Source organism: Oncorhynchus clarkii, chromosome 6 (assembly GCF_045791955.1).
Source record: "Oncorhynchus clarkii lewisi isolate Uvic-CL-2024 chromosome 6, UVic_Ocla_1.0, whole genome shotgun sequence".
Taxonomy (NCBI): Eukaryota; Metazoa; Chordata; class Actinopteri; order Salmoniformes; family Salmonidae; genus Oncorhynchus; species Oncorhynchus clarkii.
The window spans coordinates 78,293,959-78,311,789 of record NC_092152.1 but is presented as its reverse complement, the minus strand read 5'-3'; the positions used below and the strand labels follow the sequence as shown (position 1 = coordinate 78,311,789).

Sequence of the window (17,831 nt, the reverse complement as noted above, 5' to 3'; positions counted from 1 at the left end):
CAGGTCAGTAGATGTAAACCCTCAGTAAATCTGAAACAACAGGTCAGTAGATGTAAATCTGAAACAACAGGTCAGTAGATGTGAATCTGAAACAACAGGTCAGTAGATGTAAACCCTCAGTAAATCTGAAACAACAGGTCAGTAGATGTGAATCTGAAACAACAGGTCAGTAGATGTAAACCCTCAGTAAATCTGAAACAACAGGTCAGTAGATCAGGTCTTACCACATGCTGACTCTCCATGGCTCTTCCCGGACGTGTCTACAGGATCCAGCCAGCCCAGGTTCCAGCTCTGCCATGACAACAGGGTGGGCTTCACACCTAACAGAGACACATAGGAGACAGGCAAACTATTTTTAAACACTAAATGTATGTTGTTCTTATCAAAGGGGCGGCAGGGTAGCCTAGTGGTTAGAGCGTTGGACTAGTAACCGGAAGGTTGCAAGTTCAAATCCCAAAGCTGTCGTTCTGCCCCTGAACAGGCAGTTAACCCACTGTTCCTAGGCTGTCATTGAAAATAAGAATTTGTTCTTAACTGACTTGCCTGGTTAAATAAAGGTGAACAAAAATAAATTTAAATTAAAAAAAAGGACGGCCCAAAAACTGTCAGACTCCAGCCACCCAAGACATAGACTGGTGTCTCTGCTACCGAATGGCATGCAATACCGGTGCAATCGTTACCGGTGCTGGTCTGGAACCAACAACACCCTGAACAGCTTCTACCCCCAAGCCATAAGACTGCTAAATAGATAACAACATAGCTACCTGGACTGTCTGCGTTGACCCTTTTTACACTAACTCTTTTGACTCATCACATACGCTGCTGCTACTGTTTATTATCTATCCTGTTGCGTAGTCACTTTACCACTACCTATATGTACATATCTACCTAAATGACATTGTACACCGACTCAGTACGGGTACCCCGGGTACCCCAAATTATCATTACTCACTGTGTATTTATTCCTCGTGTTACAATTTTTTTCTAAAATGTTTCTATTTTCTCTCTGCATTGTTGAGAAGGGCCCGTAAGTAAGCATTTCACTGTTAGTCTACACCTGTTGTTTACCAAGCATGTGACAAATACATTTTGATTTGATCTTTGTTGTTCTTTGTCATTTACAGTTTGTCATTTTGTTGTGTAGAAAGTCTGTAATGCATTTAGATGTTAAACTGCTCTCTAAATACAGCGTGATGTGGTTGCATGCCGTGATCACCAGACCCAAACAATAACACTAACCTGACACCCAGAGGGAGATGAGGTCAGCCAGGTCTGTCTTGAAGTCATGGCCTAGACGTTCCATGGACTCAGGGAACGCTCCGTAGAACGCTGCATAGACCGCCTGGGCCAGGCAGTCTGCATACACCTGGAACACACACAAAGTCTTTACTGTAACTGCTGCACTTGTCTTGTCTTGCACAAACACTGATACTTGTCTTTTCTTCAAGGAAGTTAGAAGCAGTGATTTTGCAGACAGCAGCTGTTTTTGAAGAAGGTTCTACTTGCAATGACTGTGACAGCTGAATGCTCTGAATGTAAGTCTCTCTGGATAACAGTGTTTGTTAAATATACATAAGTACCTTAAAGAGCTTGTCCTTCAGGTCCATCTGAACGGTCATCAGCAGAGAGACAAAGGCTCCAGAGATCCGATCAAACAACTGGCTCTCCTCCTCCACATTAGGCTGGGAGGATATTGACACACAATTCCACACTGTAAGGTACTGCAGGCTACCTAACCTGACAGCATCAACAACTGTCAGAACATATTCTAAAATAAATGTATGCACAGAGCTATACATTTCATCATTTACTCAACTCTATCAGGAACTATTACGTACAATATTTAGATATTTCAATAGTTCTATTGTGAATACGTGTTTAAGACTGCCTCTGCCTAATACTGAGTATATCATAACTTAGTTGTGGAATCTGGCAGAAACCTTCAGATAAGATCATTTTCACTGCACGCATTTCCTCTAAATCACATTCATCTATAAATACTATATTACCAGTTGGATTACCAGATGGATGTACTGTACAGGCTGGAGTAAAAGACGAGCCTCCCCATCATCTGCCTCATGTTAATATATGTATCAAAGTTAGATGTCTTGGTTGCAATGTCTGTTGATATAGTGCGACCCAAAGGTTGGAGTGAAGTCACCTTAAATCTGTGGAGGAAGAACCACCAGAATGTGTCTTTGAGAACAGCCACGGACAGATCACACAGAAAGAACGGCCTCCAGATCTTCAGGAAGCCTGGCTGCAGTAAAGAATCATACACACACATACGGCAGGATTAATGATGATTAGCCTAACCCCAATGAGACGGAATTGTTCTGTTATGTACACACAGCAATTAAAATGGTAATTGCAAAGTGGTAATTACATAATAATTGCTCAATAATTATTCTTTAGTATTTTGATAACTCAGTGAAACAGCCACCATGACCTTACTGTTGGTAGGTAGTTCCCAATTGTGTCGGTAAATACCAGCTGACACAGGAGTGTTAAATAAAGCATTACAGATAACTAGCTAATCTCTAATCTACTTTTCAATGAATACCAATCCACCCTGTTGTTAAAGACTGACACAGCAGCATAGCTACAGTACATATGTGAGAGATTAATCATGTGTGCTTGGAATGCAGTCGAATCCGACCGCATGCACCGAGAGCAGGAGAGGGCCACATTCAATACACATGTGCTTGACAAGCATGCGAAGTTTGCATGCGATCCCTTTCTCTTTTTCCTAAAAGCTGTGACAGCTCAGGTATCTGTGAGACCTGACATAACATAACAAGTCTGCTCTCCATCACCCGGACCGGCCACATCTGGCTTTCAGTACAATGGATGGATATTAGTGTTTGTGGTCATAAATAAGACCTAGCCCAGCTCTGGTTTACTCTGCCTTTCATTTGTCTCTCCGTTTCTGTATACTGAACTACTTTTGACCATAGCCCTATGGGAAACTCTACAGGCCCTGGTTTAAAAGTAGTGCACTATATAGGGAATAGGGTACCATTTAGGATGCAGCCTGGAACTGTTAATACTACAGGACTTTAATAGGAGCCTGGCTGCTCCTTAGATTAATGTGATTGGTTGCAGAGCTGCCACAGTATTCCCCTGTGATGAGGGAGAGCAGAACTCTGGTCTGGTACTCTCTCTCTCTCTCACGCACGCACGCACGCACGCACGCACACACACACGCACACACACGATTTGAGTTTGAAGGTACGTACATTAAAGCCTTGGGCCTCTGATACTCTGTCCAAATGCTGTAAGGCATCAGGATGTCCTGGGATGTCAGTGTCCTCGACTGCAGCAAACCCTGGGTAGTCATAGTCCTGGAGAAACACAACTCATTAGTTTAACTAAGTAAACACCAGAGAGATATGTCCCTCATGGTGTAAAGAGCCATAAACAGACAAGACAACAGACTCACCTTGATGTCCAAGCTCCGCGACACTGCCTCACTCTGGAATTAAACAGTCAATGTTGTTGTAAATCAGAATCATCCTATATAAATGATCAAATCTAATACAAATAATTATAACTGCAACTCTGCAATTTCACTGTCTGAAATCATTACCTGCTCTTTCATGATTCGATGTGCTCTTTGCACATACATTTTATCTGAGAAAGAAACATTGAGATAATGGCAACGGTATCACCACTTCACAGCAGCCCTATGTTTCAATGACCTGGGTTAGAAATATACAATTTGGCCTGATGGTGAATTTGAGAGCTGTGGGTAGTGAAGCTACTTACATTTATTCATGTCATCAAACACTGACTCCCCATTCTTGTTTTTGCTCTGTTCTTGTGACATTATGGATGCATGTAGTTTTATCTTGGAATATAGCTCCTCTATGCTCTTGGAGAAGGACATGGTGACGTCCACTGGGAATGGCACGTTTACTTTAAAGTAGTCATATATCTGTCTGGGATGACTGTAATGTTTGAAGTGGGATGATATCTCTATATTCTCCTCAAACGCCACGGGCCAGTCAACCTACAGAAAATGTTGAGAGACCGTTTCAGTATCATGATGTAGGCCTATTTGTTATATGTGAGTATTTATGTTGATTATTATCATGTTGTTTTCCATCTCAAATACCTACACTACCGGTCAAAAGTTTTAGAACACCAATACTCATTCAAGGGTTTTTCTTCATTTTTTACTATTTTCTACATTTTAGAATATTAGTGAAGACATAAAAACTATGAAATAACACATGGACTCATGTAGTAACCAAAAAAGTGTAAAACAAATCTAAATATATTTTATATTTGAGATTCTTCAAATAGCCACCCTTTGCCTTGATGCAGCATTGCACACTCTTGGCATTCTCTAAAACATCTTCATGAGGTAGTCACCTGGAATGCATTTCTTAAAAGTTAATTTGTGGAATTTCTTTTCTTCTTAATGTGTTTGAGCCAATCAGTTGTGTTGTGACAAATGTAGGGGTGGTATACAGAAGATAGCCCTATTTTGGTAATTGACCAAGTCCATATGAACTGCAGAAATATGCAAAGAGAAACAACAGACCATCATAACTTTAAGACATGAAGGTCAGTCGATACGGAACATTTCAAGAACTTTGAAAGTTTCTTCAAGTGCAGTCGCAAAAACCATCAAGCGCTATGATGAAACTGGCTCTCATGAGGACCTCCACAGGAAAGGAAGAACCAGAGTTACCTCTGCTGCAGATGATAAGTTCATTAGAGTTACCAGCCTCAGAAATTGCAGCCCAAATAAATGCTTCACAGAGTTCAAGTAACAGACACATCTCAACATCAACTGTTCAGATGAGACTGTGTGAATCAGGCCTTCAGGGTCGAATTGCTGCAAAGAAACCACTACTAAAGGACACCAATAAGAAGAAGAGACTTGCTTGGGCCAAGAAACATGAGCAATGGACATTAAACCAGTGGAAATGTATCATTTGGTCTGGAGTCCAAATTTGATATTTTTGGTTCCAACCGCCACGTGAGACGTGATGTGGGTGAACGGATGATCTCCGCATGTGTATTTCCCACCGTAAAGCATGGAGGAGGAGGTGTGATGGTGCTTTGCTGGTATTTAGAATTCAAGGCACACTTAACCAGCATGGCTACCACAGCATTCTGCAGCGATATGCCATCCCATCTGGTTTGAGCTTAGCGGGACTATCGTTTGTTTTTCAACAGGACAATGACCCAACACACCTCCAGGCTGTGTAAGGGCCATTTTTACCAAGATGACGAGTGATGGAGTGCTGCATCAGATGACCTGGCCTCCACAATCACCCAACCTCAACCCAAATGAGATGGTTTGGGGTGAGTCGGACCGCAGAGTGAAGGAAAAGCAGCCAACAAGTGCTCAGCATATGTGGGAACTCCTTCAAATAGGGTGGCTATTTGAAGAATCTCAACCATAAAATATATTTTGATTTGTTTAACACTTTTTGGGTTACTACATGATTCCATATGTGTTATTTCATAGTTATGATGTCTTAACTATTATTCTACAATGTAGAAAATAGTAAAAAATTAAGAAAAACCCTTGAATGAGTAGGTGTTCTAAAACTTTTGACCGGTAGTGTATACAATTAGCAAGTGAATTCTTACAGCTTAACACATGGTAGAAAACAAAATTGCCTACACTATGTAATCTTGCCTGGACTGTGCTAGGAACTACTTGTTAACGTTAGCTAACGTCAAATTAACACATTGGCAGCAGTCTCTAATAAATAACCATTGTTTATAAGGCTTTTCTTACCAGTCCCTGATTCCGAACAAACTTTTCAAACGTGCTCAGGATTTCTTCATCGTCCTCTGGGTCTTGTTGTTTAGCCATGTTTTGTCTCTGACCCTCCAAAGATGCTCAGCCCTGAGTGTCAAAATATTACGCATGTGTTCCGTTGCTAGGTAACAGCTGTCATTAACATTAGCGCCGCTAACTTCTTCCGGTTGACACTTCCGGTGTAGAGCGAGTCCATGCTTGCTCCGCTTCAGAGTACATATACAATTGCTCTAAATCAATTGGATCAAGTCTCATTTTAAACAGGTAACGTTAATGAATTGTGAAATGGTATTTATGTCTTCCACTGTTAGATAAAAACATTCCTTGTATCGCTATATGAACGTGTTTATAGCCTCAAACTAATTTAGCTAGCTATCATTATCTGCAACACGATTCTAGCTAACTAAGTTAGCACAATAGTTATACAACTCTTTGCTTACACACTGCAGGTCTGACATTACCGTTCTCCTAGCAACAGGATATTATGCCCAGCATTCCCCCTGCAAAGACATGCTAAACTTTGGTAATATTTTTTTTTTGCACTCTAGTGCAGTACAACCAAATAGTTTTATAACTAAATCAAGATAGACCACAGCCTGTCGTTTCCAATCGGAACAAATTAGTCATAGTGGGCAGAGCCAAGCACGAGCTAGCCAGATTATATTAGCCCGGTCTAGCAATAATATTCTCCCACTGGGCTTCCTCTTACTGTGGAAACGCTAAGCAGAAGTTTCACATTTATACACCCGGTGAAATATCTGTCTCATTGTTCTGTGGTACAACTTTCACAGCATTGCAACCACCTCTGAATAAATGTATGGATAATTTAAATATTGTATTATTTATACCGCATTTATTTGTATACATTTACACAGATACTGATATGTTAAGCTATTGTGTAGGCTATATTTAAATAAATACACTTTTAACAAAATACAAATAATGTTATTGAAATGATTCAATAGATTCTGCAAAACTTAAATGGGTCTCTTGTGCTGGGCAACGGGTTTAATACAGAGTACTGATGACTCCTTACTTCAACCACTCCTATCTCTGCAATGCAATACACTGTATGTGGGATACTTATTGGCTTGTAGAGAACTTTTTTTTGGGGGGGGGGGGGGCCTGTTGATTGCTATATGGGTCCACTAATACAGCACTATTAAATGCCCAGTGCACTACTTTTGTGGAACCCCCCCCAAAAAGGTTCATTTTTTCCCCCCATTTTTTTTTTGCGACACAGCACTCCTACTTCCCGCTGCTATGCCTGTCTCAGCTAAACTGGGGTGGGAAATACTCAGTAGGGTCTCTACTAGTTTTGGTGGGGGCTGTGTCGCACAGCCTGCTGCTGGCTTTTCACTCCACCCAATCTGCCTAGTTAAATCAAATTTAAAAAAATCTATAATCCCCAAAGCAATACACATTGGCTTGTAGAGAGAACTTTTTGACCAGTCTCAGCTAAAGTGGGTTGGGAAATACACAGTAGTCATTGCCATTTGTTTGGAGTGCTCCATGTGAGCAATGAGCATGGGCCTTGTTTCTGTCTTGTTAATGTTGAGGGAACCGACGCGCCTGAGCACGCATAGAAGTAGCCTACCTGGCCTGTTGGGCACAAATGTAAGAAAATGCCCATTTAGGGATGTTCGATTTTTGATTGTCTTAAATCACCATGTCCACCACTAATAAGCTGAGCTTTAGTAATTATTTTCTTCACCTCACACAGTCAGTCAAAAGTTTTATTTTTGTATTACTTCCATTGCAAATGATTGCCTAATAGTTCCTCACAGTAGGCCTCCTAATAGTTCCTCACAGTAGGCCTCCTAATAGTTCCTCACAGTAGGCCTCCTAATAGTTCCTCACAGTAGGCCTCCTAATAGTTCCTCACAGTAGGCCTCCTAATAGTTCCTCACAGTAGGCCTCCTAATAGTTCCTCACAGTAGGCCTCCTAATAGTTCCTCACAGTAGGCCTCCTAATAGTTCCTCACAGTAGGCCTCCTAATAGTCCCCCTCGATAATCACCGAGCCTCGGTGTGAAAGAGAAAAATATCATGATCTGATGATCTCATATATCCAGTCATAAAATAAGTTTCCCTTGCGCAAAAATCTCTGAGGAAACTCTGAGGGCCCGGAATAGACTAGTTGATCGTTGCAAGTTCACTAGAGACAGCTTTGGGTCAGATCCAGTTGATTGATTTGATACAATGTTGCGCTTCACTAGTGATAGCTCAAGCCAAGGGAGGCAGACAGACAGACAGAAAGGGAGGCAGACAGACAAGTTGAGTTGAGAGATGAATGTGAAAGAATCTGAATTTATCAGTATATTTTCTACTGTTTTTATTTGTCGGCTTTATGTATTTTAACTTAGTTGATAATGGAAGTTCTAGGCCAACGGCTGCATGGGCCATCTCTGAGCTCCAGCTGATCATTTAAGCTATTTAACCGCCAATGATCTGTGTATAAATGTGTCCATATGTCAGAGACTGGTGCTGATTAACATGAAGAATGTTTTGATTAACCACAAGACAATGATTGAGAAACAAAAATGTTATTGTTGAAATTAAACTATTCCATGAAAATGTGCATATGAAGATCATAACTGGCACAGATCGGTAGAAGAAATGATATGCTCCCCAAACTTGAAACTCGTGTGATGCCTATGAAGTCTTTATAAAATAATTGCCTACATGTTTCTATGGTTGGATTTTCAAGCAATGTAAGACGTGCCTCACAATGTGGTAAAACATTCGGGTTTCAAACAATTAAGTATGTTTTAAAAATGTATACTTCCTCCAGCGCACATTGTGAAGTGGTGGGTGATGCACTGATAGCCTGTCTACCATTGTGAAGTGGTGGGTGATGCACTGATAGCCTGTCTACCATTGTGAAGTGGTGGGTGATGTACTGATAGCCTGTCTACCATTGTGAAGTGGTGGGTGATGCCTGTCTACCATTGTGAAGTGGTGGGTGATGCCTGTCTACCATTGTGAAGTGGTGGGTGATGCCTGTCTACCATTGTGAAGTGGTGGGTGATGCCTGTCTACCATTGTGAAGTGGTGGGTGATGCCTGTCTACCATTGTGAAGTGGTGGGTGATGCCTGTCTACCATTGTGAAGTGGTGGGTGATGCCTGTCTACCATTGTGAAGTGGTGGGTGATGCCTGTCTACCATTGTGAAGTGGTGGGTGATGCCTGTCTACCATTGTGAAGTGGTGGGTGATGCCTGTCTACCATTGTGAAGTGGTGGGTGATGCCTGTCTACCATTGTGAAGTGGTGGGTGATGCCTGTCTACCATTGTGAAGTGGTGGGTGATGCCTGTCTACCATTGTGAAGTGGTGGGTGATGCACTGATAGCCTGTCTACCATTGTGAAGTGGCGGGTGATGCACTGATAGCCTGTCTACCATTGTGAAGTGGCGGGTGATGCACTGATAGCCTGTCTACCATTGTGAAGTGGTGGGTGATGCACTGATAGCCTGTCTACCATTGTGAAGTGGTGGGTGATGCACTGATAGCCTGTCTACCATTGTGAAGTGGTGGGTGATACACTGATAGCCTGTCTACCATTGTGAAGTGGTGGGTGATGCACTGATAGCCTGTCTACCATTGTGAAGTGGTGGGTGATACACTGATAGCCAGTCTACCATTGTGAAGTGGTGGGTGATGCACTGATAGCCTGTCTACCATTGTGAAGTGGTGGGTGATGCACTGATAGCCTGTCTACCATTGTGAAGTGGCGGGTGATGCACTGATAGCCAGTCTACCATTGTGAAGTGGTGGGTGATACACTGATAGCCTGTCTACCATTGTGAAGTGGTGGGTGATGCACTGATAGCCTGTCTACCATTGTTTTTTTCTTCCGGTCAATTTGGCCGGCAACTATTTTATCTGCATAAAAAAAGAACGGCCAAAAGCAGAGGATTACCAGCTAATGGAAACCCTGGTAAGAGACCCTACTGAGTATTGTCCAGCCCACGTTAGCTGAGACAACTTTTATACCTTTCTACAAGCCAATATGTATCCCATGTGTCTATTACAGTATATTGCATTGGGCGTTAGAGAGGGCGGAGAACGTGGTGCTGCTGGGTATGTATTACACAGTCCCACTCCAAAACCAACCATACTAACTACTGAGTATTACCCACCCCACTTTAGCTGAGATGGGTAGAAAAGTTCTCTATAGACCAATAATCAACATACCTGTGTCAACATTGTCTTTTTTCATCATTGGTATTAATGTATTTAAACCATATATTTTTTTAGAAATGACTCATTGCATTTTCTTGTGATCATTGATTTAAAATTCTATATCTTTTGAATGAGTTATCCATATGAGTTGTCCATATGAGTTGTCCATATGAGTTGTCCATATGAGTTGTCCATATTGCAATGTTTTGAAATGCGGGCTTTTGACTTATTTGTTGTGCCTTGCTTAGTAGCGAGCCAACTACATAGCTAACTGGTATAACTACGTCCCAGGCTGTGCACCTGATTCTCCAGTTTGATGTTTTGTTTGTTGTCAGTCAGTAGGATGTCCAGTTCGGACGTGATAGCCAGTCCCAGTGGTGTGGACGTGTCCTCCTCTCCCAAATCACCACTGGCTAAAACCCAACAACCTGACAAGGACTCCAAACCAGTAACCAAACAGAACCCTGTCCCTGCCTCCCCTCCCCTCCATGGTCTGAAGCTGGCTCCACACAGGGAGCTGGAGCAGGCACAGCAGAGGGGCAGGCTGAAGTGTTCTAGCTGCGGAGGCTCCCGGATGTTCTTCTGCTACACCTGCTGCTCTTTAGTGGGCGTCAGCCAGCAGGAAATCCCCTCTGTCAAGGTCAGGGAAAGATCTGGAGCTCTGTTCTCCTTATTGGCCTTATTAAACATAACACACACAGGCTTGTAGTGGCCAGTCTGATTGGTTTTATTAAAGCACACAGGCTTGTAGTTGCCAGTCTGATTGGTTTTATTAAAGCACACAGGCTTGTAGTGGCCAGTCTGATTGGTTTTATTAAAGCACACAGGCTTGTAGTGGCCAGTCTGATTGGTTTTATTAAAGCACACAGGCTTGTAGTGGCCAGTCTGATTGGTTTTATTAAAGCACACAGGCTTGTAGTGGCCAGTCTGATTGGTTTTATTAAAGCACACAGGCTTGTAGTGGCCAGTCTGATTGGTTTTATTAAAGCACACAGGCTTGTAGTGGCCAGTCTGATTGGTTTTATTAAAGCACACAGGCTTGTAGTGGCCAGTCTGATTGGTTTTATTAAAGCACACAGGCTTGTAGTGGCCAGTCTGATTGGTTTTATTAAAGCACACAGGCTTGTAGTGGCCAGTCTGATTGGTTTTATTAAAGCACACAGGCTTGTAGTTGCCAGTCTGATTGGTTTTATTAAAGCACACAGGCTTGTAGTGGCCAGTCTGATTGGTTTTATTAAAGCACACAGGCTTGTAGTTGCCAGTCTGATTGGTTTTATTAAAGCACACAGGCTTGTAGTTGCCAGTCTGATTGGTTTTTATTAAAGCACACAGGCTTGTAGTGGCCAGTCTGATTGGTTTTATTAAAGCACACAGGCTTGTAGTGGCCAGTCTGATTGGTTTTATTAAAGCACACAGGCTTGTAGTTGCCAGTCTGATTGGTTTTATTAAAGCACACAGGCTTGTAGTGGCCAGTCTGATTGGTTTTATTAAAGCACACAGGCTTGTAGTGGCCAGTCTGATTGGTTTTATTAAAGCACACAGGCTTGTAGTTGCCAGTCTGATTGGTTTTATTAAAGCACACAGGCTTGTAGTGGCCAGTCTGATTGGTTTTATTAAAGCACACAGGCTTGTAGTGGCCAGTCTGATTGGTTTTATTAAAGCACACAGGCTTGTAGTTGCCAGTCTGATTGGTTTTATTAAAGCACACAGGCTTGTAGTTGCCAGTCTGATTGGTTTTATTAAAGCACACAGGCTTGTAGTGGCCAGTCTGATTGGTTTTATTAAAGCACACAGGCTTGTAGTGGCCAGTCTGATTGGTTTTATTAAAGCACACAGGCTTGTAGTGGCCAGTCTGATTGGTTTTATTAAAGCACACAGGCTTGTAGTTGCCAGTCTGATTGGTTTTATTAAAGCACACAGGCTTGTAGTGGCCAGTCTGATTGGTTTTATTAAAGCACACAGGCTTGTAGTGGCCAGTCTGATTGGTTTTATTAAAGCACACAGGCTTGTAGTGGCCAGTCTGATTGGTTTTTATTAAAGCACACAGGCTTGTAGTTGCCAGTCTGATTGGTTTTATTAAAGCACATAGGCTTGTAGTGGCCAGTCTGATTGGTTTTATTAAAGCACACAGGCTTGTAGTGGCCAGTCTGATTGGTTTTATTAAAGCACACAGGCTTGTAGTTGCCAGTCTGATTGGTTTTTATTAAAGCACACAGGCTTGTAGTGGCCAGTCTGATTGGTTTTATTAAAGCACACAGGCTTGTAGTTGCCAGTCTGATTGGTTTTATTAAAGCACACAGGCTTGTAGTTGCCAGTCTGATTGGTTTTATTAAAGCACACAGGCTTGTAGTGGCCAGTCTGATTGGTTTTATTAAAGCACACAGGCTTGTAGTTGCCAGTCTGATTGGTTTTATTAAAGCACACAGGCTTGTAGTTGCCAGTCTGATTGGTTTTTATTAAAGCACACAGGCTTGTAGTGGCCAGTCTGATTGGTTTTATTAAAGCACACAGGCTTGTAGTGGCCAGTCTGATTGGTTTTATTAAAGCACACAGGCTTGTAGTGGCCAGTCTGATTGGTTTTATTAAAGCACACAGGCTTGTAGTTGCCAGTCTGATTGGTTTTTATTAAAGCACACAGGCTTGTAGTGGCCAGTCTGATTGGTTTTATTAAAGCACACAGGCTTGTAGTGGCCAGTCTGATTGGTTTTATTAAAGCACACAGGCTTGTAGTGGCCAGTCTGATTGGTTTTATTAAAGCACACAGGCTTGTAGTTGCCAGTCTGATTGGTTTTATTAAAGCACACAGGCTTGTAGTGGCCAGTCTGATTGGTTTTATTAAAGCACACAGGCTTGTAGTGGCCAGTCTGATTGGTTTTATTAAAGCACACAGGCTTGTAGTGGCCAGTCTGATTGGTTTTATTAAAGCACACAGGCTTGTAGTTGCCAGTCTGATTGGTTTTATTAAAGCACACAGGCTTGTAGTGGCCAGTCTGATTGGTTTTATTAAAGCACACAGGCTTGTAGTGGCCAGTCTGATTGGTTTTATTAAAGCACACAGGCTTGTAGTGGCCAGTCTGATTGGTTTTATTAAAGCACACAGGCTTGTAGTGGCCAGTCTGATTGGTTTTATTAAAGCACACAGGCTTGTAGTGGCCAGTCTGATTGGTTTTATTAAAGCACACAGGCTTGTAGTTGCCAGTCTGATTGGTTTTATTAAAGCACTAGCCTGCAGACATAGGCTGTCAGAGATAGTGGTACTACTTACGGTGCCTCACACACTAAATTGAAGTGTACTTCGGTTCTGGTGCAGATGCAGGCTTTTGTTACAGCCCAGCATGAAAGAACACACCTGATTCAACTAATTGATCAAGCTTATGGTGTAGGTATAGATACAAGTTTGAGACAATTCACAGTACCTGTGTTGACTGTTTGTATTGGTAATACCTGACCTGTAATGGATGAACATGGTTGGTCACACTGTAAACTTCCTCTAACTTGTGTTTGCAGCTCCCTATAAAGATTGACATCATCAAGCATCCCAGTGAGGTTGATGGGAAGAGCACAGCCATACACGCCAAGATCCTCGCCCCCGATGATGTCACCATCTACACCTACCCCTGCATACCTGAGTATGAAGATGACAAAGTTAGTCAGCTTTTCCTCATCTTCATATGAACAAATATTCAGAGAACAATGTGAGCCTGATTAACTAATAAACAGTTTGTTTACCACATCATATACATCAAAATGTGTCATTTTAACGTAACCTGATTAGATAATATTAATACCATTTGTATTATGTTGACTTGAAATGACTGTGACAAGTATTGGGTGTGTGTGCGTGCATGTTTAGGTAGTGCTGGTGTTCCCTGGTCCTGGATCAGTCTCAGTGGAGGAGATGACAGGGAGATTACAGAACCTGGCTGTCATGAAGTCAGCTGCCTCCCCAGATGAGGAACCGTCCCCAAAGAGGCCCAGAGCCGAGGAGACGCCAGGGGCCACACAGCAGGCTGAGGGACACACATCAGGAGCCACACACACAGAAGAGAGGGGAGGGGAAGCAGGGATAGAGGGCCAGACTGAGACACCAGGGGCCTGTCCCCTCCAGAGAGTGGTGTTCATCGACAGCACATGGAACCAGACCACCAGAATCATCACAGATGAGAGACTACAGGGTAATTATGATAGATAGCATTGATGTAGCTTAAAGTGCTGTACATTACATAACTACTTTGTTATTACCTAGTTATAGCCTACAACAAGAGCCCAGAGTTTTTCCTGGTCGGGTCACAATGTGAACAGGACAAACTCCTGGCCCTGATAATGACTGATGCACTGTTCTTTTCTCTGTTCCTGCAGCGTTGCTCCGTGTGGAGCTGAAGACCAGGAAGACGTGTTTCTGGCGCCATCAGAAAGGTTCTCCAGACACCTACCTGGCAACCATAGAGGCTGTCTACTACTTCCTCAAGGACTACCAGGAGCTGTGTCTGAGACAGGTGTACACAGGACAGTACGACAACCTGATGTACTTCTACTGTTACCTACACACACTGATCAACAAGGCTAAGACAACCGCTGGGAGACGCTGAGGCTGCAGGGAGGAGAGAGAGGCCAAAACTACTGCTGAGAGACACAGGGACTGCAGATAGGAGAGAGAGGCCAAAACTACTGCTGAGAGACACAGGGACTGCAGATAGGAGAGAGAGGCCAAAACTACTGCTGAGAGACGAAGAGACTGCAGATAGGAGAGAGAGGCCAAAACTACCGCTGAGAGACGCTGAGGCTGCAGGGAGGAGAGAGAGGCCAAAACTACCGCTGAGAGATGCAGAGACTGCAGATAGGAGAGAGAGGCCAAAACTACCGCTGAGAGACGCAGAGACTGCAGATAGGAGAGAGGCCAAAACTACCGCTGAGAGACACAGAGACTGCAGATAGGAGAGAGAGGCCAAAACTACCGCTGAGAGACACAGGGACTGCAGATAGGAGAGAGAGGCCAAAACTACCGCTGAGAGATGCAGAGACTGCAGATAGGAGAGAGAGGCCAAAACTACCGCTGAGAGACACAGAGACTGCAGATAGGAGAGAGAGGCCAAAACTACCGCTGAGAGACACAGGGACTGCAGATAGGAGAGAGAGGCCAAAACTACCGCTGAGAGACGCAGAGACTGCAGATAGGAGAGAGAGGCCAAAACTACCGCTGAGAGACACAGAGACTGCAGATAGGAGAGAGAGGCCAAAACTACCGCTGAGAGACGCAGAGACTGCAGATAGGAGAGAGAGGCCAAAACTACCGCTGAGAGACACAGAGACTGGAGATAGGAGAGAGAGGCCAAAACTACCGCTGAGAGACGAAGAGACTGCAGATAGGAGAGAGGCCAAAACTACCGCTGAGAGACACAGAGACTGCAGATAGGAGAGAGAGGCCAAAACTACCGCTGAGAGACACAGAGACTGCAGATAGGAGAGAGAGGCCAGAACTACCGCTGGGAGACACAGAGACTGCAGATAGGAGAGAGAGGACAAAACTACCGCTGGGAGATGCAGAGACTGCAGATAGGAGAGAGAGGCCAAAACTACCGCTGAGAGACACAGAGACTGCAGATAGGAGAGAGGCCAAAACTACCGCTGGGAGATACAGAGACTGCAGATAGGAGAGAGAGGTCAAAACTACCGCTGGGAGACAGAGAGACTGCAGATAGGAGAGAGAGGCCAGAACTACCGCTGGGAGACACAGAGACTGCAGATAGGAGAGAGAGGCCAAAACTACCGCTGAGAGACACAGAGACTGCAGATAGGAGAGAGAGGACAAAACTACCGCTGGGAGATGCAGAGACTGCAGATTGGAGAGAGAGGCCAAAACTACCACTGAGAGACACAGAGACTGCAGATAGGAGAGAGAGGACAAAACTACCGCTGGGAGACGCAGAGACTGGAGATAGGAGAGAGGGGCCAAAACTACCGCTGAGAGACACAGAGACTGCAGATAGGAGAGAGAGGCCAAAACTACCGCTGGGAGACACAGAGACTGGAGAGAGAACCTACCTACACACACAATCATCACCAAGGCCTCCAAAAATAGCTGACAAACTGTCTTACTAACCAGTTTTCCATCCAGCCTTTTTATGCGAGTAAAGTACGTCACTCACCTGCCTTGTCATCTTAGTTTTGCTCTTCCACTTTGAGATTTTTTGGTTTTGGAATTCATCAAAAGATTTGGCGCGCTCCCCATAGAGATATAATATAAATGTAACTTTCCAAATGTCGACAAAACAAAATACACTATACAAGGCAGTGGCGACCCATCATTCAGAGCAGGTGGCTTGTCTGTCTCCCCCTTATGCCGTAGTCTGTACATCTCCATTGTCAGTAGAAAGGATATAGGATCTTTTTGTGTCTAAAATCACCAAATCAAATTGTATTTGTCACATACACATGGTTAGCAGATGTTAATGCGAGTGTAGCGAAATGCTTGTGCTTCTAGTTCCGACAATGCAGTAATAACCAACAAGTAATCTAGCTAACAATTCCAAAACTACTACCTTACACTTACACTACTACAAGTGTAAGGGGATAAAAAATATGTACATAAAGATATATGAATGAGTGATGGTACAGAGCGGCACCACTGAGACAAGGTAGGATCTTTTTGTCTAAAACGCGTTTGTGCACTAATATTGAGATAAACATATATTGAAGTAAATTTAAGTTGCACACTGACATTTTGTGTGGTCCTCCCACTACGATTTAGGCTACAGATGAAATATGTTAACTTTACAGGGTGGTGAAGGTACAAGGTGATGGGCTTGATGTGCCTTTCCAATAAATATCCAGGGTCTTATTCTGGTGACATGATGATCCATGCTTTGTTGCCGTTTTGACAAATGAAGAATCTGGCTCTTTGTCCATAATAATGTCATGTAGGCTATAGCTACACTGTATCTGGCTCTTTGTCCATAATAATGTCATGTAGGCTATAGCTACACTGTATCTGGCTCTATGTCCATAATAATGTCATGTAGGCTATAGCTACACTGTATCTGGCTCTATGTCCATAATAATGTCATGTAGGCTATAGCTACATTGTATCCATAATAATGTCATGTAGGCTATAGCTACACCGTATCTGGCTCTATGTCCATAATAATGTCATGTAGGCTATAGCTACACTGTATCTGGCTCTATGTCCATAATAATGTCATGTAGGCTATAGCTACACTGTATCTGGCTCTTTGTCCATAATAATGTCATTTAGGCTATAGCTACACTGTATCTGGCTCTTTGTCCATAATAATGTCATGTAGGCTATAGCTACACTGTATCTGGCTCTATGTCCATAATAATGTCATGTAGGCTATAGCTACATTGTATCCATAATAATGTTATGTAGGCTATAGCTACACTGTATCTGGCTCTTTGTCCATAATAATGTCATGTAGGCTAAAGCTACACTGGATCTGCAAGCTGTTGGTTGGAACACACATGCCAAGGCCAGAGTGGAACCATTTGCTATATAACGCAACAAAACCATCAGTAGAGTTACTTATGTGCACTACATCAGCCTTTTATCCACAACAAGTCAATTTGATAAACATGCATATTGTTTTTATAATATTCTGATGGAAACCTAGCTACTGTCTAAAACTCAGATTTATGTGGAGGACAACGTACAGCTCTAATTTGTAACTCTGGTTCCTCCATCAGATGTTCTACGGTATGGTTGTTACTGTGCAACATGTCATGTTGAATTATGAACAGTATATCACCTGGTCTGTGTTTCAGTATAAAATGACCAAAGGAAATGTACTGTGAATACAGAAGTATAAAGATTTTGTTAAAGGCTGGGGTTGAATTCATTACGCTGG

General features: G+C 43.0%; 2 protein-coding genes across 3 annotated transcripts; one reads left to right on the top strand and one right to left on the bottom strand.

The window, feature by feature from the left end:
* Positions 1–213: 213 nt before the first annotated feature.
* On the bottom strand, positions 214–5,931 carry LOC139412445 (protein FAM227B-like). The gene is made up of 9 exons (XM_071159233.1): positions 5,762–5,931; positions 3,769–4,012; positions 3,590–3,633; positions 3,443–3,475; positions 3,240–3,344; positions 2,162–2,260; positions 1,581–1,682; positions 1,240–1,366; positions 214–320 (listed from the first exon to the last, which is right to left on the bottom strand). Exons 1-9 carry the CDS (start codon positions 5,837–5,839, stop codon positions 214–216), a joined length of 939 nt encoding a protein of 312 aa, XP_071015334.1. The 5' UTR covers positions 5,840–5,931.
* Positions 5,932–5,955: 24 nt separating this feature from the next.
* LOC139411648 (DTW domain containing 1) lies at positions 5,956–17,795 on the top strand. Of its 2 annotated transcripts, XM_071158255.1 has the most exons (6): positions 5,979–6,049; positions 9,821–9,867; positions 10,305–10,609; positions 13,477–13,614; positions 13,823–14,144; positions 14,329–14,626. In XM_071158255.1, exons 3-6 carry the CDS (start codon positions 10,313–10,315, stop codon positions 14,556–14,558), a joined length of 987 nt encoding a protein of 328 aa, XP_071014356.1. In that variant the 5' UTR covers positions 5,979–6,049; positions 9,821–9,867; positions 10,305–10,312; the 3' UTR covers positions 14,559–14,626. The 2 variants fall into 2 exon arrangements, with proteins under 2 accessions (XP_071014357.1, XP_071014356.1); XM_071158256.1 differs by lacking the exon at positions 9,821–9,867 and having other exon boundaries at positions 5,956–6,049; positions 14,329–17,795.
* Positions 17,796–17,831: the final 36 nt, after the last annotated feature.

What these genes read in the sequence shown, in the direction of transcription:
- LOC139412445 (XM_071159233.1), bottom strand. Translation starts at nt 5,839, where the DNA reads ATGGCTAAACAACAAGACCCAGAGGACGATGAAGAAATCCTGAGCACG. An exon ending in ATCGAATCATGAAAGAGCAG is followed by an intron (nt 3,476 to 3,589) that starts GTAATGATTTCA and finishes GTTTAATTCCAG; the next exon opens with AGTGAGGCAGTGTCGCGGAG. An exon ending in TCTTCCTCCACAGATTTAAG is followed by an intron (nt 1,683 to 2,161) that starts GTGACTTCACTC and finishes ATATCCTCCCAG; the next exon opens with CCTAATGTGGAGGAGGAGAG.
- LOC139411648 (XM_071158256.1), top strand. Translation starts at nt 10,313, where the DNA reads ATGTCCAGTTCGGACGTGATAGCCAGTCCCAGTGGTGTGGACGTGTCC. An exon ending in AGGAAATCCCCTCTGTCAAG is followed by an intron (nt 10,610 to 13,476) that starts GTCAGGGAAAGA and finishes TTGTGTTTGCAG; the next exon opens with CTCCCTATAAAGATTGACAT. An exon ending in CACAGATGAGAGACTACAGG is followed by an intron (nt 14,145 to 14,328) that starts GTAATTATGATA and finishes CTGTTCCTGCAG; the next exon opens with CGTTGCTCCGTGTGGAGCTG.